At 37.8% G+C, this 26,822-nt stretch overlaps 1 protein-coding gene across 1 annotated transcript in view; it reads left to right on the top strand.

Annotated features, from left to right (window-relative positions):
* LOC127640987 (single-stranded DNA-binding protein 3-like) overlaps positions 1–26,822 on the top strand; it is a 103,202-nt gene that overhangs the window by 29,785 nt on the left and 46,595 nt on the right. The window contains exon 4 of the mRNA XM_052123722.1: positions 5,127–5,211. Within this exon, the coding sequence (XP_051979682.1) occupies positions 5,127–5,211 (85 nt within the window). The remainder of the gene's footprint in view (positions 1–5,126; positions 5,212–26,822) is intronic.

Raw genomic sequence — 26,822 nt, 5'->3', positions numbered from 1 at the left:
CCATCCATATGACTAGAAAAACTAGGCTGCACATGGACACTTTGCGCAAACTTTATTTTGACTATGCTGAAAACACACTGCACGAGATGTACTATGATTCGGAAAATTGAAGTATACTTTGGCCTTTGGGCTTAGGGATTTGTTGAGGAAAGGTGTTCTGTTAAGGCCTAAACGTACTCTACTGAAGTACATGAATGTAAATGCCTCTAGACACGCATGCTCCAATCATATTTGTTGTTGCTTTCCAAAATAAGTTGGACGGCAGTTCATAACACAACGCAAGTATGTGTTGCATTCTGTGTGTTGCCACAAGGGCTGCTGTAGTGGACATTAGTGTGAAATGTTTGGTAAGTTTTCTCTTAAGATAACTACTATCACAGCAACAATTTGAAAAGAAGTTAACGTCAATACTGAGTTGCTGTGTAATTTAACATCAATATGTTTATAGCAACAATGATGCATCTGGTTTAATGGCACAGACATTTAAGTGTAACTTTATCACCCCCTTGAGTACTGAAGATTGTTACCGCCACAGTAACACAAGAATGTTCATTTAAGCATGTTCAACTGGACTGCACAAAATATTTAACATAACTCTATTGGCCCCTTGCCCCTTTAGTACTTAGGTTTGTTACTGCCTCATTAACACAAGAAAACAGATTAAGCATGTTCAACTTATTAAGTATGTTTCTGACCTTACATTTCTAGTTGATTGGAAGATTTCTTTTCCTGGTGGATCATAAACCGGGTGAAAATATCCTGTAGAATTAGATTGATGGTGGTACCTGAGCCACATTTAGGGACCAGGATATCATAATGTTCTTTCAAGTCATGTCGGAATGATCATATTTACGAGTTGAACGCACATGAATGCCACCACAAAGACGTCATTGAAAGGGGGAAACCTAATACTGCATTAATTACACACCTAATGCGTGGCTTTGCTCTTCATTTTGTTGTATTGGTGCTAAAAAAAGCTTCATGCCTTCGCCAGTAAGTGAAAAAGAGAGAAAGAAATGGGTCCATACTTCCCAACTAAAATCACTTGAACGCACATGACATCGTATTTACGATTTCCGACCTCTTAAGTATGAACTTCAAAGGAGGACTTGAACAAACCAATTGCGACTTGGGAATGGGACTTTTTTTTATGTGGGCCAGTAAGAAACCTCCCAGAACACCCTAGCAACCACATGGCAACACATTAAAAGCCCATTGCAAACACCTTAGCAACCCCATAGTAATGCTCTGTCAACTACCCACACCCTAGCATCATGACAGCAAGTTTTTTCCTGGATGCATTTGCCTCAGAAAATGAAAAACAAAATATTTTAGTTGCTTTATAATATTTAGTGTTATCTTCTGAAACGATATTAGCTAATGTTATGAGACGACTGCCTATGATATCTTATTTTATTTTAATATAGTAATTTAGGCGAAGGAATAAAGAAAAATCCCATATGGCAAACTTGATCAATTCACACTTACAATAGGAGACTTATGTTTACATGTGCCAGACTTCCTCGTGTGTTTAAGGTCACTCGGGTACATCATATGTGTCATCATACCACCATTTTAAAGACCCAACTCTCTCTCCCACCACTCTTGTGGGCTCTTGCTCCCATGCAAATGATCATAAGCATTAAATGCTAGGTTCAATCAAGGTAGATTTCTAGGTTCAATTGAGGTAAGCGAACACACTTTTTCAAAAAGGCAGCCCATGCTCACCGTAACTCCCCACCTTAATGTGCCTAGTTGCGGCATTTCAGTAACGGTGTAACTGGCGTCTTATTTCATTTTGCTTGCACCCTGATTGGATTTGAGATGGTCTTTCAGTCTCCCTCCAGCAGTTCCCAGACAAAGCTTCAATCTCTTTAACGGCAGCTGATAGGTATGATAATGCCGCCCGGCTTTATTGTAGAATGACGGAGGGCTGCCGAACAGGCATGACGTCCCCCTGTCAAAGTGCATTTCTTGTTTTGTTTTTTCTTTTTCCTTTCAACTGTTTTATTTGTCTCCTGGTTTATGGCTTCTGTATGATGTGAGGTGTTAATGTACTGTACCTCCTGTTGTGAGCAACCATTTACTCATTCAACTCATTCACCTATGGGTTTTTGTAAGGCATCACGTCAACTATGGATTCTACTTCCTTTATATTTTGTATTGTGTCTCGGATATCTCATCCTTTTTCCTCAACTATAAGGCAGAGTAGATCATTTTCACCATTGTTAGAGATATACCTTCACTTTTCAGGCAATCTCAGTCTAATCCGCATATACAGTGGGTCAAAAAAGGATATTTATGGGAAACACAAGTGTGCAAATGTCTTTGCTTTAAACAAAAGTTGAGCAAACCTATTGGAATTTCTTTTTAAGAAATACAGCATAAATTTATGTTCAATTACTTTCAAATGATAAAACAATATATACTTATATAGTTAATTCTGAGAAAAGCTCCTGAATATTTTGCATGTAATGCAATGATGCTCAAACTTTTTTTAAAGTATGACTTAAGTGTCTTAATCTTAAAATTCTTGCGCTTGATATTTACGGCAATCTGTAGTTTTATATTTTGATGAGCTATAGGCTTTGTTTAACCTTACACTCATACTTTGCCTTTAAACACTTGAGTGACTTATAAAACCTGTCATAAGCTATCCTTTACGTTATACTCATGAACACAAATCCATCACGTGGTTTGCACTGCACGGCAAAGATATATGAAATGGGAGGAAACTGATTAGCCCCACTGACCTGTCGCTTTGCCCTGAGCAGCCTATTTTGTCCTTTTTGCAGTCTGTCACATCAAGTGTAAGCTTTTTTCCACAATCAGAACATAAGTCTAATTTTGCAGAATCAGCTAAAATAATGCACAGCAAAAAAAGTACTGCCTTGGAAGATGGAACTTGCGTTTATTTTGCTAAGCCCTGCTTCAGCAGCTTTTATGAAGCGTCCATTAAATCAATATCTAAAGAGTGAGAGCGGTGTAATGCCGACCTGTTTAACAGGCACTTTTTTCAATAAGGTAATTAAGGGACCATTTGGAGTGAAACCTGCTCCCCCTAGCAGCCCTTAAGGACTGTATTTCCTTAATTAACAAATATCAACCCTAATTGATTAGCCACTTGCAGGTTACACCTGTTTAAGTGGGAAGCTATCCATGGGTGATGATGCAGTGACCTAGCTTTGATAGCTGTCAAGTTCTAACTGATAGAAAATCTGTTTATCATTGTTCCTCAAAGTGGTAAAGATCACAATTTGGTGATAGGAGCTGGTCTTAGTTTAGAATAGTTGGACAAACAAGAAAAACTGGGCCTCGAATGATATCTGGGACGATATTTGTTTGTGATATGATCATTTTGCAATTACATTTTTTTTGTATTGCGACGTATTGCCATATTTAACTAATTGTTTCTCACTCATTTTCATTGGACTTAAGTGCTTTACACTTAACCTTCTGCTTCCTGCTTGTAGAGTCTTAGAACTAGTGTAGAGCATTGTCACGCTAAGCCAGTGTCGCACTAGCAGACTCCAAACAACTGGCCGAGGGTGTCATACTTGCCCACTGGTTTGCTGGGATCTAAGTCTCTTCAACCTATGGTATGCAGAGGATCTGTACGGAAATTCTTCTAAATGAAACAAGATATAGATTTATTCTTGGCTCATTCTGCGTTTTGCTCGAACAGAACTCTGTGTTCGTTGACCGAATGCCATAGTTTTGTCTTTGCAAATACTTGCTTTGATTTGTGCCAGAGTCTATTTAGCAGAGATGGGCCACTTCTATTAAAATTAAAGGTAGAAATTGGAACGGTCAATGTGTGTAGAAAAGGAAATCCCTCCTTAATGGTAAAAGAGCCAATAACCTTTTAGATAAAATATTGCCTGCCAACCAACTCAAGGACGCACATACAAGCCGGATGGTTTTTTTTTTTTTTGCGTAATCTGAGGTAAAGGAGCTCAATTTATGATACTAATGTTGTCAGATTTTACTGCTGATTTGAATTATGTTCTTTGGCTGTAAACGTGATCAACTGTTTTGGAGATTTCAGTCTTTCCCCATTCAAGTAGATAGGAGCTGTACTTGTATGCCACTTGTGTACATCGAAAAATAGCTGCCTGAGTTTGTGTGTTTAAACCCCAGTTTCACGTGAATTGAAATTTACTCCTGATTAGCATTATTAGCAGCGTTGTCCATGGGTGCGGTTTTATTTTCTCGTGAATTTTTATATATAAAAATAGAAGCTTGATTTGTCTTTTTAAATTTTTTTTATCCCCTTTTCTCCTGATTTGGAATGCCCAATTCACACTACTTAGTAGGTTCTCATGGTGGCGCGGTTACTCGCCTCAATATGGGTAGCGGAGGACAAGTCTCAGTTGCCTCCACTTCTGAGACTGTCAATCCACACATCTTATCACGTGGCTCGTTGTGCATGACATTGCGGAGACACCGCATGTGGAGGCACATGCTACTCTCCGCGATCCATGCGCAACTTACCACACACCACATTGAGTGCGAGAACCATTAATCGCCACCACAGATTACCCCATGTGAGTCAACCCTCCCTAGCAAACGGGCCACTTTGGTTGCTTAGGAGACCTGGCTGGAGTCAAGCTTGATTGCCTTTTTGACATTTTCGCTGAAATTAGCCTACTTTTATAAGAAAATATCGCCAGTTAGACGCACTCGTTCTCCACTTTACTGTGCTCAGTGTGCATGCAACTACAAGCATCAGCCAATGAGAGAGATTTTGCACTAATATAGAAAGCTGGCACACCTGCTCTCTCTCTCTGTCAAACACACACACACACACACACACACACACACACACACACACACACACACACACACACACACACACACAGACAGACTGTGCAATTTGACAATGCTCTGGTTAATGCCGGATCGTCTAAAACAACTACCGGAATGCAAGTATCCCAAATCTTACACTTTCCGGAACAGGATCCAGCTCAAATTAAGCACCTCCTTTGCCTCTACCTCAAACAAATTATGATGTTGTAAAGTGTACCACAGCCTGTTCGTGCATTGTGAAAAGGCAGCTGTCTAGTTCTGTAAAGTTCACCTATATATTTGATACTCAGCTTTGTTTATTCTGCCTTATTTTGCAGTGTATTCTGGGATCTGTACTGTGCAGCTCCAGATCGACGGGAGACATGTGAACATTCCAGCGAGGCCAAGGCTTTCCACGACTATGTAAGTTCCTTTTTTGTCTTCACAGTCGAAGCAAGGAGGTTGAATACAACTTGAAGTTCTTGTGTTGGTGTCTGGGTTCACCAAAATGAGCAACTTTACAATGAAGTTGTAGTTAGCCGTGAGGTTTAGCTAAAGCTTTTGGTCATTATTACATTTTTTTTAGTTCTGAAAGAGCGGTTTTATTTGTTCTGACTAAATTCTGTCTTTTGGAAAATGTGCATTTTTGTGTGGGGATGCACCAGTACCACTTTTTTCTCTTTCGATCTGATTCTGATATATCTGAAATCTCAGTATCGACCGATCCCAATCCGATACCATTGTTGTTGTTTTTGAATAATCAGTTTTGAATATGTTTACATTATTGTGTGGAACTAATTGGGGGTACTCTGTAATATGTAAAGAAACACAAACCTCTAACTATACATTGTTTCAATATAAATGTATAGCTTATTAAGAAAAACTTTGTTAACTTGTCTACTGGATAATGTAGCAGCAAAATTAACAGTAATTCCAGTCTAAGTGTTTAGTAAAAAAGAAGACCGTTTTATTTATTTATTTTTAAATTATTTATATTATATAAAAAAAAAAATAATAATAGTTAATTGGATTTTAAAGGATGCATATAATATTTTTGTTCAATTTAGTTGTAAGATATCAGTTCACTTTTCATTCAGTTATTTTTTGGAATTCATTCAACTTAAATATTGTTATAATTTGTAACCAAATAATAATAAATTATTAGGGCCCAAGCACTGAAAGTACAGAGCCCTATTGTTCTCCTAAATATTCTTCTTATTATAATTACGCTTCTTTTCTAGGTTTTCGGTACTTTTGGGGTACATAACATGAGTGAAAACTCTTGAAAGTTTGCACAGATATCGAGAGTCGCTGGCCGTTAGGGCTTGGCAAAGTTGCATGGAGGGTCATGCAGGGGGAGCTCTGCAGCACCACCTAGAACATGGGCCTGTCCGGGGGGCTCTGTAGCACATCCCTTTTGAGCTATAGTCACCAAAATGTGTACACATACTGTGAGGGGCAAAAAGTATTTGATCCCCTGCTGATATTGTACGTTTGCCCACTGACAAAGAAATGATCAGTCTATAATTTTAATGGTAGGTTTATTTGAACAGTGAGAGACAGAATAACAACAAACAAATCCAGGAAAACGCATGTCAAAACTGTTATAAATTGAATTGCATTTTAATTAGGGAAATAAGTATTCGACCCCTCTGCAAAACATGTACTTGGTGGCAAAACCCTTGTTGGCAAATCACAGAGGTCAGATGTTTCTTGTAGTTGGCCACCAGGTTTGCACACATCTCAGGAGGGATTTTGTCCCACTCCTCTTTGCAGATCTTCTCCAAGTCATTAAGGTTTCGAGGCTGATGTTTGGCAACTCGAACCTTCAGCTCCCTCCACATATTTTCTATGGGATTAAGGTCTGGAGACTGGCTAGGCCACTCCAGGACCTTAATGTGCTTCTTCTTGAGCCACTCCTTTGTTGCCTTGGCCATGTGTTTTGGGTCATTGTCATGCTGGAATACACATCCACGACCCATTTTCAATGCCCTGGCTGAGGGAAGGAGTTTCTCACCCAAGATTTGATGGTACTTGGCCCTGTTCATCGTCCCTTTGATGCAGTGAAGTTGTCCTGTCCCCTTTGCAAAAAAACACCCCCAAAGCATAATGTTTCCACCTCCATGTTTGACGGTGGGGGTGGTGTTCTTGGGGTCATAGGCAGCATTCCTCCTCCTCCATGGCGAGATGAGTTGATGCCAAAGAACTCGATTTTGGTCTCATCTGACCACAACACTTTCACCCTGTTCTCCTCTGAATCATTCAGATGTTCATTGGCAAACTTCAGACGGGCCTGTACATGTGCTTTCTTGAGCAGGGAGACCTTGCAGGCGCTGCAGGATTTCAGTCCTTCACGGCGTAGTTTGTTACCAATTGTTTGCTTGGTGACTATGGTCCCAGCTGCCTTGAGATCATTGACAAGATCCTCCCATGTAGTTCTGAGCTGATTCCTCACCGTTCTCATGAACATTGCAACTCCACGTGGTGAGATCTTGCATGGAGCCCCAGACGAGGGAGATTGACAGTTCTTTTGTGTTTCTTCCAAATAATCGCACCAACTGTTGTCACCTTCTCACCAAGCTGCTTGGTGATGGTCTTGTAGCCCATTCCAGCCTTGTGTAGATCTACAATCTTGTCCCTGACATCCTTGGACAGCTCTTTGGTCTTGGCCATGGTGGAGATTTTGGAATCTGATTGATTGATTGATTCTGTGAACAGGTGTCTGTTATACAGGTAACAAACTGAGATTAGAAGCACTCCCTTTAAGAGTGTGCTCCTAATCTCAGCTCGTTACCTGTATAAAAGACACCTGGGAGCCAGAAATCTCTGATTTAGAGGGGGTTGAATACTTATTTCCATCATTAAAAGGCAATTCAATTTATAAAATGTTTGGATTTTTTTTGTTTTTTTTCTGTCTCTCACTGTTCAAATTAACCTACCATTAAAATTATAGACTGATAATTTCTTTGACAGTGGGCAAACATACAAAATCAGCAGGGGATCAAATACATTTTTCCCTCACATTGATTTATAGCAAAAATTTAAAATAATCAGTTGGCAATAAAATAAAAAATGAACAATGGATGGATGGATGGATGGATGGATGGATATGGCAGACCTCTGCCTGCGGGAGCCAGGTAAACAATCCTCATAAGACTTTAATGCCACACTTTTCAGTATACATCAAAACATAAACGTCCTTTTCTGCACAATAAACAAACACATTCAGCAACACTCAACAGCCTTGCTTTTCAGCAGTCAATGTGGCACAGTCACACACAGCTCCGTTGTGCAATCAGGTTGAAATCGTTTACCACTTATCTCTCCGGCCTCGCTCTGCCCTGACACCACTCGGCCATGCCCTACTTGCCACAATATAGATGGATGGATGGATGGATGGATGGATGGATGGCTAGATAGTGGAGGTGTAATGATTCAAATTTCTCACGGTTTTGTTTGTATCATGGTTTTAGGGTCACTGTTTTGGTGTGGTTCGGTATTATTTTCAGAAAAAGAAATATTACTGACAAACCCAAAATAAATATATTCTATTTGGTAACAGACACTTACAAGAGATTTGCCCTTACTACAAATCACTATCACTACACAAAATCAAGGTTACCATATGGAAATTAAAGTTTCTATTGAAAAACAATGCAACCCTCTACGATCATGTTGGAGAAAGAATTGTCATTGGCTAGTACATTTTTTTTTTTCTCACCAGAATTTTGATGACATGTAAGCATAATGTAACTAAACAGTATATAAAGCAAACTGAGAGAGGGGGCCTCTTCATATATATTCACGCAATATAGTATAAAGTAAGATTTGTTTTAGATTTTGCTTTAGCTTTTTAAAAATGTACACATTTCACAGTCTATCAATTTATGTAATAAAATCGCATTTTTAATAATGATACAAGCTGGTGTCACTGATTGAAATTTCGTACACATTTTTAACAAAACAATTCACAAGGTAGGAACCTAATAATGAAAATTAAGGGTGACGATTGTGAAAATTGGCTGACAATTATTGTCAAACAAATAATTGCAATTATGACGATTAATTGCCTGTTTTAGGACTATGATGATTAATAACAGAGAAACTCCCTATGTGTGCTTCATGCACACAACAATGTAATTTATACAAATTTAGCTTTGGTCATATAATAATAAATAAAAAATAAAAATAAATATATATATATATATATATGTATATGTATATACATATATATATAAAATATATAATATGTATATATATATACACACAACGTGTGCCTTCACTTTCACACATTATTTTAAGACTCTGATTAACTCACAAGCCCTTTTTCTCATGAAGGAAGACTTTGAGATTCTGTTTCTTGCATTTTATCATTTCCATAGAAATAGAGCTGGGCATCTTCTCTGTCTCACTGTGTGTTATTAACTCTGCGTGAATAAACCCACTATGACTATGGACATTTGCCATTACATGGCTGTTTAGTGAAACTGGAGCGCTTTGCGTTCACAAAATTAATACTTTTATACCTTGTTTATATTTTCGCGGGAGTTTGGCACAAGCCTCTGTAGACGGTGTGCACATCAGAGCGCTTGAGAAGTGGTTCGTCTTCATTCAACTGAATGAGACAAGTGCTTTTTCCTGCACGCTCATGAGACAGTATGCAGGGAAAGATGAGGCTGAATCCAGCTTCTTAATCAACTGCTTTTTATTCAGTAAAAGGGCCTTAGTGCTTCGACACTACACAACTCTATAACTGACGAGTGAAATGTTAATATTTACTTTCCAGTGGCTAATAATAGACGTTTTTTGGTCGCACAGTGCAAAATTTACTCGCATATGCGAGTGATTTACACTAAATGTAGAGGGCTGCAATGTTTAATTGTATCAAAACTATGATTTCTGTCAAGAAAACAATGATGACAGCATTCATTGTTACTTCAGTCATGGCTACTACAGTATTCCTGAATAAAACCATGGTTAATTTTCATTAGTGTCCTTAACTAACAAAAAATGCTCTAATTACTAACTCTTACTAACATTTAACTTAATACTTGCATATATGCATCAATATAATGTGCATTTCATATTCAACTCAACATATATTCAGAAGTTGTACATCATTATAGAATAAATAACCTTGCTGTACAAATGTGTGCTAGAAGAGATGTGGTAATCCCACATCTTCATCAACAGAGTAAGGGCAACATAACTTTGGCAATAAACACCCCGAGCACATAAGTATGGAATGATTTTCCGGACATTATTCAAAAGGAATTGCAAATTGTATTTGCAATTGCATTTTCAATTTGTGGACGCATAAAATGTGACATAATCCAAACGCACTTGCAAATCGCGCATTACCGTTTGCATTTTCGTTTAAGCGAACGCACAGTGACTGCCAGATTTCAAATGGAAAAGCAAAGTCCGTTTGCAACTGTGTTTCCCATATCTTACGAGTTTTGGCCCTGTCATATTTAAATAGCAATTTCAATTACCACGTCTGCTTTTTCACTTTCTCAGCATTGCGTATGTAGCCAGCCAAAACTCAAATGGAATACTAATTCCCTTAGTATTTCCATTGATGCCTTACACGGAAATACTAAGGGAATTATTTTGAATAATGTCCGGAAAATTATTCCATACATACGTTTTTGTTTCATGTCTGTCAGAACTAGCAGTGAGTGCCTGTTTACAGACCGAAGAGATTGCGTCTGTGTGCAGTTTTGGGCTCACCGCACATTTTTGCAAACAGTGCCTGTTTTGTAAATGTGTTTTGACCATCGCTGTTTTGATTGACCGCAATGTGAAAAAGTTCCCAGAGAGGTGACTTGAATGAAGCAGGGGCTTCTATCTTGCGGCTTGTTTTCTCAGCTTGCCATTTTCCACTTCAAACTAATGCGTGCAGAACTGTGAATCATCAACTGATTTAACAAACGTACAGTTAATAGGACAACTTCCCCCCTGTAGAACGTTAACCCACATGAAACACAGGCAAAGTGTGTCCATCTACAGAGCCATACAGGTGCATTAGCGGAGGTTACAACTGGGTGTGTCTATTTGGCACGTTATTTTCTTTGCCAAAGTGTATGATCCAGGTGCGTTATTAAACTAGAGATGAACCACAGAGCAAATGCTTACCAAACAGTGGGTGGTGAACAGTGTTTTTATTTTATTTTTTTACTGAACTGTTACAACCCAGATAGATAGATACAGTGCCTTGCGAAAGTATTCGGCCCCCTTGAACTTTTTGACCTTTTGCCACATTTCAGGCTTCAAACATAAAGATATAAAACTGTAATTTTTTGTGAAGAATCAACAACAAGTGGGACACAATCATGAAGTGGAACGAAATGTATTGGATATTTCAAATGTTTTTAACAAATACAAAACTGAAAAATTGGGCGTGAAAGTTCAAGGGGGCCGAATATTTTCGCAAGGCACTGTAGATAGATAGATTCACATTTATATTATTGTATAGATGTATTTTAACAAATAGTATCAAGCATATTTACAAACATAAAGCTTATCCTATATAATAAACTTAAGTTAAAAACAACTGGCATAATGTTAGTGGACATTTCAGGTGAATAATTCTGCTAAATCACAGATTCAAAAATATTAACAGAATTTAAGCTAGAAGGTAATACTGTTACTTAACCAATCTGATGTGGTTGTTGCATTTTCATCAGTGGACCCTCACAATGATATGCATGTTTTTTTTTCCTTCAATCAATGGATTGGATCATAAGCAGAGAACGTGAAGAACTGTCACTCACATGTCGCATGTTTTAAAAATGCACTCTTTACATTTTAAAATGTTTTCTCTGTAATATTCTAATTGCAAAATAGACTTTAGAAGATGAAAGTTAAGTTTTTATGCTTTAAGTTGATACCAAGTTTGTGAACATTGATGGCGTTTTTGACATAAAACAAAGCATTTTCTTTATAGCCACATTCAAATGGCCCACCTGTTGGCCAGTGACAGTTAACACGTTTAAAATGGGCATGTAAGACAGCCTCTGTAGCACCCCTATTTGCAACTAGTCACCAAAATTAGTACATATTTAGTTCTCATCAAGCTGGACAACATTATTATTATCTGCGCCCAACAGGAAGTCATCCATTTTGGATTTTTTGAATATTGCATTCTCTGAACTTTTAAATACTCTTCCTAGGGGATTGATGAGACTGTCACCACATTTAGACAACATTATGCCAAGATATTGCAGATGCTAAATTGCAAATAGATTTTGAATTATCGAACGGTGTTGTCATAGCGAGGAATTCAATTGATGGCAAAAAATGGGGAAACAGCAGTGTCTGACATCTTCTGTGTGCAATGTGTGATTTAGATCAAAATAGATATGTATGTTGGGGGCTAATCACATGAATTTGACTATTTTGGGTTAAGGACATAGCGCCATCCCCGGGTAGCTTGAAGCGAGACTCAAAATAGTTCTCTTATATATTCCCAAGTTGCTTCAAACTTGTCTAGAATAATGCCAAATGCATGTGTCCACCTTGCATTTTTTTCCGAAAGCCAATGGGTGGAAATAGAACTGTGCCTGGGCCCGTCATCGCTGCTCGCAGCTATATTTATTATTATTATTACTATTTATTTTGACTTTTAGAATTTTAATACAACAGTAATATTTCTCAATCTTTCACCTTTAACTTTAAAACCCTCTGGCTTTTATTTTTACATTCTGAACTCTCCAGGATGTCCTGTATGTGTCTGTTTGTAGGCAAGTTCACAGTAGTTTAATTTGCTTCTTATTCAAATTCTGGTAAAATGCACATTTGGTGCTGTTCTAAATGCATATTTTAGTGAACTATTGAGCATCTACATCTGAGATGTTGTTTGTGAGTAGCGCTCAAATATTGTGCTCTGTGTGAAGGCTAAAATAGCCACGTCTGTGTGTGTGTGTGTGTGTGTGTGTGTGTGAGAGAGAGTGTCAACAGAGCAGCGCCATTCACATGTGCTGGCGCGGTGCGTGCATTTTATATATTTACTTATTAAACACAACCTTTTGTGATTCACAGTTCAAGTCATATGAACTAAATTAACTGTGTTTTTATGGTTCTTTTATGTCATTTTTGGAGCTTGACAGTAATGAACATAACTAACACACCGTATCGGATTTGGGTCATGCTCGTCGGACCGATACCCGATCTGTGTAAAATGTCAGTATCGTAGCCGATCGGATCGGTGCCATCCCTATTTTTGTGTATAGCATCAGATGCATAATGCATAAAATGAAGTAAATATTTAAGATTAACTATTTCTAATCACTAATAAAGTGTAAGCAAATTAGTGACATTGATCATGCTTAATTTGTAAAAAAGGTCAGACTTTGCTTCCATTGAAGCTCACAAGATGAGCTTTTCAAACCTTCTTAAATCATGCTGGATAACATGGATCGTCAGGTTTTGCACAGATCATGGCAGCTCATGTGCATGCAATATTAAGCTATTCTGAAAGACACAGGAATTTTTTAGTTCATCTTTTTACAAATAGAAACAAATACAAATAGAAACATTTTCACTAGTGGTCCCAGACTTTTTGACCTCACTGTGACTATACCGTATGCTTTAAATAATGTTTCCAGCATAGTTTTAATTGCAGCCCAGGGTTAAGATGCAATCCTAAAGATATTTTTTGGAATATTTGACAACAGAAAATATTGTAATATCTATTATTACTATATTATCAGAATTATTTTGTAGCTTCATTGCCATTGTACTGGTTTACTCCTTTGCTCATGGTTCTAATAAAAAATTGGTGGCCTCCATAACCCAGCTGCTTAAGGCTGCGATGCAGGATTAAGAGTTGACCAGGCCAACTAGGGTCAGCCTTGAAGGGCTGCACCCTGACCCTTTTGACCCCTTCATTGGTGTAGAACCTTATGTCTGCCAGTGTTAGTAATGGAGAACTGGATTAGCATATGTGGACAGCCTCTGAACTCTTCCAAAAAGGATAGCTCGTTGTTGGTGCAGCTTTCCAACTGCAAATGACCATGTTAATGTGACCACAAACACTGACCCTTGCTCAACCCTTGGGCTCGGTCTTAAAGGATTTGAGTGTTAGCACCTGGGTATCTACAGTTTGCAGAGCACATGGGGACCTCTTTTCCACTTTTCCTGTTTTCTTTGGCAGAAATTTTGCGTCAAATATAAATTGTGCAAATATCTTTTACCCGCCACATTAGTGGTGTTAAAACCTTGTGAATACACTCTAGAGGAGGATTATGTGTCAAACATTATATTAAAGCAACCGTGATTTACACCGAAATTTCACCTGGGCCAAATCTTAGGCCTTGAGTCATGAATGGGATTATGCTTCTATTCTTGCCTCAGATATTTAATTTGCTGGACTTGCTAGTGGAGTACGTGTCAGCTGCACGCAGAAGTTTTGACCAATTGGAAACAATGTGTTCACTCAACGCGTGTGTGTACAGGCTCTATAAGATTAATTACATGGTTAATTGAATGGCATGCTTAATTAAGTCTGACATATGTTCAATTAATCTATATGCCTAATAATTTCTAACACCCAGTGGACACCTGGGATTCTTGAAATGAAAGTTCTGACGACCCCCTCTCCATATGGTTGACCACCCATACACAAAGTTGACTCAATTGTTGTGAAACAAGCTGTTGGCTCAGATTGACTGTTTGAAATGCTTGGTGGCCATTTCTAAATGAACTCTGACTTAGTTGCTGGGCTTTGCTACTGGACCTTTGGGACTTGAGGAAAGGTTGAAAAGCTCAGATGTCCTCCTCCCCCCGAGTTCTAGTCTTGAGGATTAATGACTGGTTTCCCCTGACCTTTGCCCTTCCACAAAGTTCAGGAGGTCAAAATGTATCCGGCTTGTGTTTTGTGCTATTGAAAATGTTTTGTGAAGTAATCTTTTCATCATGTAATTAATCACAAGTTTGCCTGAGAATGTAGCGTCGAGCAAGCCAATTTTTGGTTTAGGGTTTTTATTAATTGGGCTAGGATGAAGTGAACACTTCATGTTCACTCCATAAAGATGAAGTGTGCTAAAGAGTTTGTTTACATATTCAGCAATATGCTGATAACTATTAAAAATGAGCTTATTTTAATAAAACGACAACTTCAGAAACCTGCGTTTACATGAGATTTGAAATCATCAAATTATTATCTGCTTTTGACATTAAAAGTAAACAGGGATGCGAAAAACACTTGCACATATTAGATAAGCCGGTAAGAATGGCAGTAAAAGTTATTTCATGCAACGTGAATTCGGGTTAATTGGCAAAAGTTCACATGTGGCAATAGTTTTTTTGTTTCCGATTTAAAAATAAATAAATAAAAAATGTTGTCATCGCATAACCTGTTAAAGAGGTGCTATGGTTTTTCAAATATTACCTTTCACGTAGTGTGTTTGTGAATGTAAAAAATCTGCAAAGTTTCAAAAATCTAAGTGCATGACAAATGGAGTTATTGACTCCTTTAATTGACTTGTCTGAACACCTGAAACGAGTCGTTAGTAATTCCAGACTTCCTGTATTAACCTACGGAATTTGGTAATGAACAACCCGCCTCTGGTCTGTATACGTGTATAGCCAATGCACGCTGTTAGCCTCTGCTAACTGGCTAACTCCTGTTATTGTCAAACTACATATAAACTTACCACTCAGAAACGTCCTGTTCTCGTCGTACTTGCTATGGAGGTTCGGGTTGATCTGCCAAAGTATCACTATCAGACTTTGGCTCAAATTGGTAAGGTAAAACTGAAACTTGGGTATTGTAGTGAGCATTTCCTTTCGGACACACGCTCTAAGCGGTAGACCAATCACAACAGACTGGGGCATCTGACCAATCAGAGTAGGCTCTCTGAAAGGAGGAGTTTAGAATGAATCCTTTGGAAAGGTTCATTGAACGAGTCGTTTTTGACACTGGGGGGAAAAAAGGTAATTCTGCAGTTTTTTTGGATACATGTAAATCTATTGTATGAGAGCTTTAAAACAAAATTAGGCATGGTTAAAAACCATAATAGATGCTCTTTAAAGATCATGCATGTAAACGAGTTAATTGGCTCAACCAAAGGCATGATTTTGGGACAGGACTATCTCTTTGCATAATTAATAGTGTATGTTCTTGAAACCTGTTGTTATTTATGCAGTTATGTTTGGTGACACTAGTGGCCTTTAAAAGTTAATCAACAACGTGAGAATTGCATTGATCTTCCATCATGTTCTATGCTCTTAATTTGCAGAGTGATTTCCCCTAACCATCAACCCTCAGCCAATGGCTGACTGGTTCTTAGAAAACCTGAGGCTACTTTCTGTCTATTTTTGAGACTTTTGTGGACACCCAGGCTAATGTTGTGTGAAAAGTCTTATGGTGGAGGTCGTGACGAGCTTTGGTGGTTGCGGGGGCTTGTGGAGATGAGGACGATGAGTAGGAGGTGGCGTAAGTCCCAAGGGGTGCTCCAGACTTGTCTCTGTCTGATTAACTTCAGCTCTTGGATCCCTGTAGACCAGCCGCCCCATCAAGCCTGCTATCTCAGTCAGGGCTGATAACAGTGCCCATTCCCCAGTGTGTCAGTGGATCAGGGGCAGAAAAACAAGCAGGCTCCCATGAGTCAAATCCTCCTCACTGTCTGTGCTGTTGCTATTTTGGCTTTTTCTCAAAGAGACTAGGTATTTGCAGTTGTAGAAATGAGAATATTGTGTGTTTTTTGTAGGTAAACATTGTTGCTGTTTTGGTGGGTCTTGCCGGGATTTAATGAAACTTGGATACCTTCTGTAGATATTAAGTTTTCTTCTTTCTGCCCCAATCACATTCTTCTTCCCCATCACATTCTTCCCCATGTGGCCAGTTGAAGAAGTTTCTGCAAGTAAGTCCTTCAGATAAGTGGAAAGATAATGGGATATAGCATGCAAATCCTGAGATCTGTAGGATCTGGTTCATAACTAATATGACTATTTCTGCTGCATTGTGACCCTGGCTCAGCTCCCAGAACCAGGAAGCCTGTGGTGGTGGCTGTAGTGTCACCAAGAAACCATCAATACCACCTTTATACCCCCCATTGACATACATCATAAAGCTATTGACATACATCAAAATTGTTCCTATTCGTTCACGTTCAGGAAAGTATACGCTGAAAGACAACACTGTCAGCCGGTGCGATCCGATCCGGAACGCACAAAAACTAAGTATATTAAATGCCTTTGTGATGAATCTTGGCCTCAAACAAAGTTTTGGCAGTATTATAAATTTTGCATTGCATTCGTGCGGTGTGACTGCCCTATGACGGCCAGATGTGATAAAACACAGAGTCTGGGCTGTTGATCAGGATGATTTGGGACTAAAATGTTGGGTACGATATGCATCATACAGTCTGACAATGTCGCACAGTGTGCAGTGACTTTTACCCCAAATTTCACTTGGATCATATCATACAATCTGACAAGCAAAAATTGGAACGCAGAAATATTACAGTGTGCGCCAGGCTGAACCTTAACCCTTTTGATAACCCTAACTTTGGCGGCAGCAAATGAACATCTTGCATGAGTTTCACCAAATTACATTTAACATGTAGACATGACCGGCTTATCAATTTATTAATCTTGTACATCAACTAGCCTCTCTGCTACATCAAGAGGCATGCTTTGAAAGATGGCATGTCCTGTCCATCAAATACTGACTGAAACATTGGCAGTACATAATGGGGACCACCTTCTTGACCCCCAACGCTGTATAGAGTTGCTCTGTTGCAGCGTTTCAATTGGAACATAACTAATGGCAATTTCAGCCATCACATATGCCTACACAGCAGATATGAGCATTTTTTATGAGGCTGGAAACTTGGAGAGGATGAGAGGGTGACAGACATACATGTTTTTTGTCATTGTGTCTTTTGGCAGGGTTTTGCATTGAAGAGACGAGCTGGTTGTTTTGAGGGAAAATGTTGTTAAAGTATCTGAGTGTTTCTAAAGTGAAATGTGAATAAAAATGTGGTCATTGTCTTTGTCTTTCTCATCCGTGTGGTAGTCCAGGTGGTCTTGATGACTAATATGTGACTGATTTTGAATGTGAGCCATGCCGTTTTTCTCTTCTCAATCCTAGCTGTCCTCACTGCATCATCTGTCCCAGCGTTCACCTGTCTTTATTTCTTTCATGTGCGGATGGTTCCTGCCCTCTTGTCTTTCAGTTTAAAGCTCTCAAAATGGTTTGTCTCTCGTTCTCTTTCTCTGAATGAGATTTTGCAGCTTTGTGAAAGATGACAAACAGGAAATATAGCTGCATACAGCTATGACGGGCCCAAACACAACTGGTCCATTTCGACCCGGTGACTTTCTGAAAACAATGCAAGGTGGACACATGCATTTGGCATTTGACTTTATTCTAAACAATTTTGAAGCAATTTGAGTAAATATAAGAGGACTATTTTAAAGTTTGTTGTAAGAGCCACACTTGCTTCTTCTCGGTGGTGCTATAGATGTACCAATTTTGGTTACTGTAGGTGAAAATGGGGGTGTTACAGAGGCCGCCTTACCTTATTTACTAAAGGTTTACTACATGCCCATGCGTGAAATTGCCCAGACCTAGTGGCCAGTGACTCTGATGTGTGTGCAAAATTTCATGAAATTTTAAGCATGCCAACTGCCTCAAAAACCCCCAAATATAGGAAGAAAGGAATAACAATTAATGTGTTGCCATGGCAACAGTATTTAAGATTTAAAATATCCCTTTAAAAATGTACATCAGCAGTGTCTTGACATTATTCCAAAGAATTTTGAAGCAATTCATGTAAACAAAAGAGGGCTATATCATATAAGATATCAGATATCATATAAGTCTTATAAAAGTGCCATACTTCCTACTGCCAGTTGATAACACTATGACTGTGACCCATAATCGCTGCATAAATGTGATCAGCCCCATCATCAAACATAAAGCTGAATTTTAATCAAAATCACACAATGCACATAGGTATAAGGTTTTCCATTTTTCTCCATAAATGTTTTGCTTCGCCATGGCAACACTGTTCAAAATTTCAAAAATCTGTTTGCAATTTAGCATCTACAATGTCTTGGCATGATGTTGCACAAATTTGGTGGCAGTTACATCCCCTGGGAGGAGTATTTAAAAGTTCAGAACCTGCGATTTTTCAGAAAATCCAAAATGTCCATCTTCCTGTTGGGTGGAGCTTATGACTGTGAATATGAAAGATGTTCGGCTTTATGAGAACTATACATGTATGCCTATAAATTATAGAATGTATGCCTATAAACTATAAATATGTATTCTTTCAACTTTTAAGGTAAAGTGTCAAATTTAGTTTGAGCATACTGACCAGGCCGGCATAGAAAAATTGGCTTAATCAATGGCAAGAGTTTGGTGCAGGACTTTGTTTCTCAACCAATGGCAGATAGGGACAGTGTTTTGGAAGCCTGTTTGGAAAAAGTTATTTTGGCTATTACATTTGGTGTCACTAGAGGTAGCAAAAATACCCATTTTACCTTTAAGTACATGGTGTGGAAGTGTGAAGTTGGGGCTCTAGGCTGTTTGTTTTGTCTTTTTGTAAGAGACATTAAAAGTTGCTTTGACTCTTTATTTGTTGTTTACATTTTAGATAGCGTCTGGAAATGCAGATGGTAGGTATGTCTGAAGGTTGTTTCTTTATATTGAACTACAACCACATCTTGCTTGAAACATAGAGGAGAGTAGAAAGAGGACAGGAAAAGATGAGGAGAGAGAAGGGGAACGGGATTGGAAAATGTCATGAGCAGGATTTGATCTCATGATGCTCATATGAGCACCACAGCTAAAGTTGTTGGAGCATACAGTGTACTGTGCTAACCACTAGGCCATGGCTCACGCATGTGTTATTAGCAATGTGTTCTAATTGGCCCTCGATTTGTTCTTGGTACTGATTGTGTCCTTTTACTGCTTTCTAAAGTAATCGTCACGATACAGTATATGCACTTTCTTGTAAGTTGCTTTGGTGAGACAGCATGTGCCAAGAAAATAAATGGAATTTAAATGTCATCTGTCTGGAGGAGGTGTGACCTGAACTCTGTCTGAATTCCCACAATTGCAAGTCTCCCTCCCTTGCACTGTTTTGATCTAAACTCCACTGTTACTTTGAAGATGGCCAGCCAACCCTGATTTAGGTCCAGAAATATCCCCTTCCTACAGAAACTGGAATAAATTACAGCCATTAAACAAATGCAATGAAGTAGACCACTATTTATAGGCAAAGATGCGGATTTCGTTGCTGTATCGCCAGCATTGTGCATTTTTGATTGGTGTTGCGTCAAGATTTTTTTTAAATGATTACTAATTTGGTTGAACGCACTAGTGACAGACCGCTATATCATCCGGGTGATTAATCGGCATATTTTTTTGGCTAATTTGAGATTATCTCCATCAGCCAATAACAGAATAAATAGCAGTATTAACAGTGTTAGTTCCCCCTTGTGTCCATTCCAAGCTGTATGAACAGCTCTGTCAATTTATAATGAACAATATTTAAAACATTTTGGGTGAATTTTGGGGTCCTGGACATTTCTGATCAGGCTGGGTATTGTTACAAATTTCCCATTCAATTCCAGTTTACAAGCTCTTGATTTGATTCTGAATTTGATTTTATATCGATTCATATTCACATTTAGGTTACATTTTAGCTTTTTAAAAATTAACAAATATTTTGTTACATCTTTATTTTTTATTTAATAATTTGTACTATTGACAAAGTATTTACATTTTGATTTTTTTGAACATGTGAAAAAACCCGGCACTATCTCTTTAAGAAAATTGGCATCTCTGTGAAGAGCATTTGTAGATGAGTGCTAGACAGGACTCATGGCTTTATCTCATCCGTGATTTGGTTTAAATGCTTTTTTTTTGTTGTTCTTGATTTAACAACTGACTGTATAGAACAGAAACAGTATTAAGAGACATTATTCAATGACAAATGGGTCACATGGATCTCACCTTTGGACATAACATGAAACAACTTTTACTCTCAACATGTAATCAAATATCCCTTTGACTCTCTCACGCGGAGGCCGTTTGGATTCGTCCTCCACCAGGGCTTGAATTTCGGTGCGGGAATGCGGGGATTGCGCATAATTTAAGCCATTCCCGCAAGGTTAGCTTTTGTAGTGCGAGAAATTCCAGCACAAATATATTTGCTTCATCTCAGAGCAAATGATTAAAAAATAAATTCACAGATGCGAGAAAAAAGATGTCAAACTGTATTTTATTTTCGAATTTAATACCTCAATCAGCGCTGGACCGGCATTCTCTTCCGCTGAGCCCTGGCTGTTACAGACAGATCATGTTTCACGCTGTCAATGCAGTGGTCTGCGTTGCGCTGATCTTATCCACACTATCGAGTGTAGGTGCAGCATTCTAACATTTTGAGTCATAATGAGCTGTTTGTGAAGAAATTATCCGCTTCCAAATATTGTCATTTTAATCACGCAATTGAAACATTAAAAACCATTTTGCTTTTTATGGTGTGCGAGTGATAGAGCGCGGCAGCAACGAACCAACTGATCAGCTTACAGCGTAACAACATTGAATTCTTGGCCGAACAGCTGATCATGATAGCTGTACAGGGCGCCTTATTATTCATCTCCATAAATATATCTAGTTGTAAAGCAAGGGCTAGAAATCAATTAATCTTTTGCTGATACTTCCTTGTCATCATGGAGAGGGCAGTTCATGGTTGCATATCAACGACAGACGCCACGGGAGAGCACGCGCTTGTGGAAAGGAGACAGCGCCGCGCCCGCGCTTTCCACTTTTTTTGTTGTTGTTGTTGTTGTTATTAACTGTTTTGAGAACTGAAAATGCACAATTCATGCATACAAATCTGTATATATTAATAAATGAAGGCAAAAAAATGCCCCTCAAATGAACCATGTAAGGAGGGAATTCCCTTATTTTTAATTTCTTATAATGCAACGTTTACCTTCAGCCCACGGCCCTCAGTCAAGTTTGATTTTTGAAGTTTGAAAAAGGCATAGAGTAAAAGATCGATCTTGGAATTTAAGAATCGATATCTAGATCAATCCTTCAAATGAAGATTTTGATGCATCAGAAAGTCTATATTTTTACCCACCCCTAATTTCTGACACCGTTTCCCACATTTTTCTCATCTATTTAGCTTTGTGATTTGTAAGAAAAGTCTTAAGGCTTATTTGAAATTGTTCATAATTGTGGTGACATTTTGAATGTTATCACTGAGAACTATGGGAATTGCAAAGTAATAAAATAATCATCCATTTATGCACTCACCCTTCCACCTGGTTTTTTCTTTAAACGCAAGAGGTGTTTGCTCTGATTCTGTGCAACATTTTTGCCTCCGATTCCTGTTTGCAGTTCTGTGGATTTTGTCAGAATAAACCAACTGGTTCTTCTACAAGTGTCAATACGGGGACTGCAGTGGTGTGTTTTTCTCATAACCTTGAAAGGGGGTGTGAATCAAGGGATACCACAGTTATTCCAAGTCTCACGATTTCATTTTGTTTCTCTTTGTTGTGCCAGCAGTGGCTAGCTCTGGTCCACAGCTGGCATTTACCAAGTCTGGCGCAGTTGACTGAGAAGGCCATGCTACCTTTATCCACTATGCGCTCAAGTATCAGGCTCAATAAGGGCTGGGTGATAAACCTAAAAATATATCTTCAATGTATATACAGTATATATCTATATTTATATTTGCCCTGTAATACATAAATTCACCAAACAAATATACAAACTTTATATTAAAAATGTTTGATGTAAGATTTATATCAAATTTATCAAGTTATAAATAATTAAGGTATGTTTTCCTACATAGTCTTTCACTAAAAGAACACAAGGGAAAATATATGTAATAATTACAATTTATATAATGCACAAATATAATAATACAATTTTATGAACGGCAATATTTACCTAAATATATTTTTACCAAAAGAAATGACATGAAAAATATGGAGAACAAAATTGGAGTCATACAGTTTTTATGAATGATGCTGCGAGTCATTCAATCAGTTGAGAATTGATGAATTGAAACCGACAGTCTGAACTGATTCACGGAAATGAATTAAACTAAACTCTAAAGGCAATTTTGCTACTGAAGTTTTATGACTCTAAAACATTTCTGTCTTAACGCTCACATACTTGCGAGTCGTGAGACCAGGAAGGATTGCGAAACAAGACTGACATGCACTTTATGGAACTTAATGGCCTCATAAAAAGCACATTATTGTCATTGCGATATTCAAGTGTTGCTTAATATTATATCGACCAACCAAAAACATTGCAAATATGTTGTGAGTATTTAGACCACCCAGAGACTCATTGAAATAAACCCACTACTTTTAAAGCATTGTGTGTGTGGGGGGGTGGGGTGTTCTCGGCTAGACTTGCTAGGATCAAGTTTCAACAGGCTTTCATGGATCTAATCGGAGCAGAGAAACCCACAAAACTTGCATCAATCCCTCAAACCTTGTCTCGTTTTGCTGTGTACTGTACTAACTGTATATGGTTGAAATGACAATAAAAACCATTTGACTTGAAAACAAGCTTGTTCTAATGTCACAGAAACCATCTATAATGGGAGATTACATTATTTGATTTGTGTGGAGTCACAAGTTTGTTTTTCCACCTTTCGCTTTTGCACACAGATACAGCAGCTCATGTGTGTTGACGCTTGTATTAGGGAGTCTGTGGTGGAAGACACTACGGTCCACATCTTTGTCTCTCTCTTTCTATTTGTTGCTATAACTGCTACTGTGGGTCTATTCCCAGACAGTGAGTTTAATGCAGAGTAATTATTTTTATACCGTTTGCTTCCTGAGGCTTTCACTAGAAGTCAAAATGGCTCCCCCTTGACCGGCTGATTACTCTGAGACCGTGCTTGCACCTGCCTCCAGTCTTACCTTGGCAGAGCTGTACCCAACTGCCCGAACCAGAGAATGACTGGGCTTAACAGTGAAGGGGCGGCGATGCTTCTTTACATGTCTTAACTAACACTCCATCTGTTTTACTGTATTACTATTTTACAAGGTGCTTTTCCTTTCACTTTTTCTTTCTTTTGCACTATTTATTTTGTTCGCTCTTATAGCACATTCTTTCATGCACTCTTTCTTTGACTCTTTCTTTTGCTCTTTTTTTTTTTTGCACTTTTTTCTTTTCTTCACACTTTTAGTAATCTCTTTCTTTCGCTATTTCTTTGACTCTTTCTTTTGCACTTTTTTCCCTTTGCACTTTTTTACACTCTTTTGTTCACACTTTCTTTTAGCACGTTCTTTCTTTCACACTCATTATTTCGCAATTTCTTTTACTCTTTTTTTTTTTTTTTTTGCTTTGTTAAAACTTCTCACTTTGTTCGCTTCATTTTTTTAACACATTTGCTCTCTTTTGCACTTTCACGCTTTTTTTTTCTTTTGCACTGTTTTGCAATTTCTTTTGTAGCTTCGCACTTTTTGTTCACTCTTTCTTTTGTATTCTCTTTTGCACGGTTTCATTTTTTTGCACCTTTTCATGATTTTTTCACGACATTCATTCATTCGCTCAATTCTACTCTTTATTTTGTTTTCATATGCTTGATTGTTGCTTGCTCTTTCAGTCTTACTCTTTCGCTTGATCTTTTACATGCTCTTACTTTTTCACTCGCCTTTTTTCTTTTTTCTATTGTATTCTCTCTCTTTGGTTATTTCTTATGCTTGCTCTCTTTTGCTCACTCTTTTGCTTCCATTCCCCTTTTCCTTTGCTCTTAAGGCCAATGTATAATGTATATAAATTAATATTATTAAATTTTATTATCCCTTGTGTTCATTTAGTGAAGAACTATGGATTTTTTTATTTAATGCCTTTTAAATATTTAATCTACTGCTGTTTGGATGAAATGATGGTTCCTATGATTTGGGGGGAAAAAACACGAGCTATTTTGTAGCAAATACATAATTAACGTGATTGAATAGCGTAAATGGGCTGAAAATTATCTAGACAATTTCTATAGCCATATCGCCCAGCCCTATTCTGAAGCATAACATTTCTGTTTTGTAATATGTTTCACACTCTATTTCTTTTCTTTCCTTTGTCAAATTTATTTATCTCGTTATCTCATTGTTTTCTCTTGTGGTCTCATACCTGTATCTGCACTTCCGCTCTGTGCTTTTTTTGGTCTCTCTATGCAGGTTTGAGTGTTTTATAACTACTGCAGTTAATAAAGGCTAGGTGGTCAAAGAAAGGTCATGGGCATTTCAGCTGCCAATCAGAAATCTCACACCGCTGCTGTCTGAAATGTTAAATCACAACTTGCCCCTTAAATCTGACCTTGCGTTGTTTACCAATGTGCAGACGGCTTGGTTCAAATTCTTGTTCTTGGGCACACCAAGCTATGTTCTCAGTTAATATTCTTTAGAGACTTTTCTTCAGCAAGTCCTATTAAAAACCAGTAAACCAATGAAATTGACTCCATGTGAAACTAATATGCGCTAGTGTTGTCACGATACCAACATTTCAGTAGTCGATACAGATACCAGTGAAATTTCAAGGTTCTCAATACCAATTTCGGTACCAAAGCATAAATATGCTAATATGACAATGTGCCTTTGAACACACCCACTTAGCCCATTTAAAAAGTGATATTTCAAATGTAAATAATAAAAGAAATGCATGTTTCATTCAGGTGTTTTTCAGTCAAGGATGCATTGCTTAAGTGTTAAGTAGCACCCTACTAACATCTGTTTTATTCTTTACCAAATCATGTTCTCCTTTGTTATTATAATAATTTTCTAGAACTCCATGTTTTAGTTTAATTTAATCATCAAAATGATGTCATATCAATTCATTCTTAACTTTTAACAAGTGAAAACAGAACTTTTCAACATGTCATTGTCATGCCAAATTTTTATTCAACCGTAGGCTTGTTTGTTATATATTATTTAATTATTATAATTTATTTATTATTACTATAATTACAGTGAATATTACATTTTACTATACAGTTGTAACATATTTCTGTCACAATTGCTTCAATTTCAGGGCTCTAGCTCAGGGGTCGGTAGCCTTTTTTGATATGGAGTACCATCTTTTATTTTCCTGGTCAATGGCTGTGCCGATGGTTTCTCTTTTAATCGTTTAATGTAATTTTGAAATGTGACCATGGTTTAAGGAGGGTGTACTTGTATGCTGTGTTGGATATCTCAAGGATTAATAGTGGCGTTTTCCTTATTACATCACGCGTTGTTCTGAAAACAAAAATAAACAAATGAAACACTGAATGTAGGCTATCCGTTATCCGCGCAGCCTGACCGAAGCGAAGCATTTACATTGGTGCCATTGGTTGCCGAACCCTGCTCTAGCTTATATTTTAAAACGTGCTTTTATTTTGATGTGAGTTTTAATGATAATAATCTTATATACAGTTAGATAAAGACTAAAAATATAATCTACTGAAAATGCATTTCAGAGTGACGATAAATATATTGTTGCGTTTGATTTACCTTTAGACTACATGTGCACCACTAGTGAAATGTTTTGATCCAGATTTGTTTCTCATGATATATAAAAACATTTGATCATAAGGTTTGTTTAAATTCTTGAAATGTTATTTGTATTTTCATATTATACCTATGGATTAATTTCACAAAACCAAAAATTATTATTGTTGTTGTTCTTATTTTAAGGCTACTTCCACATGAATCCGGATACATTTGAGCATTTTCAAAACACTCTTCATACACACTGCTGCTTTCAAGCATTTTCAAAAAGTTGCTCATCCACACTAAAATGTATGAAAACGCTTAAATCCCCTTACTGCACATCTCCGATCTATGTATGGCCTGAAATGTAATTGTCCTTGCATTCCGTCACTGGTCAGCAATTCCGTGGAAACGTCTCATCGCCTTTGAAGAATCGAAGGTTATACAAAATAACATTTATCTTTAACAACACTATCAAAGTAAATAGCAGACAAAACAAAAACACCACAACATGGTCCACCATCTTGATTTCGGTTGAATGGACCACATCATTGTGTCACATGACAATAAAT

The sequence above is a fragment of the Xyrauchen texanus genome, chromosome 50 (genome assembly GCF_025860055.1).
Source record: "Xyrauchen texanus isolate HMW12.3.18 chromosome 50, RBS_HiC_50CHRs, whole genome shotgun sequence".
NCBI classification, from domain to species: Eukaryota; Metazoa; Chordata; class Actinopteri; order Cypriniformes; family Catostomidae; genus Xyrauchen; species Xyrauchen texanus.
This window is presented reverse-complemented; position numbering and strand designations above follow the sequence as displayed.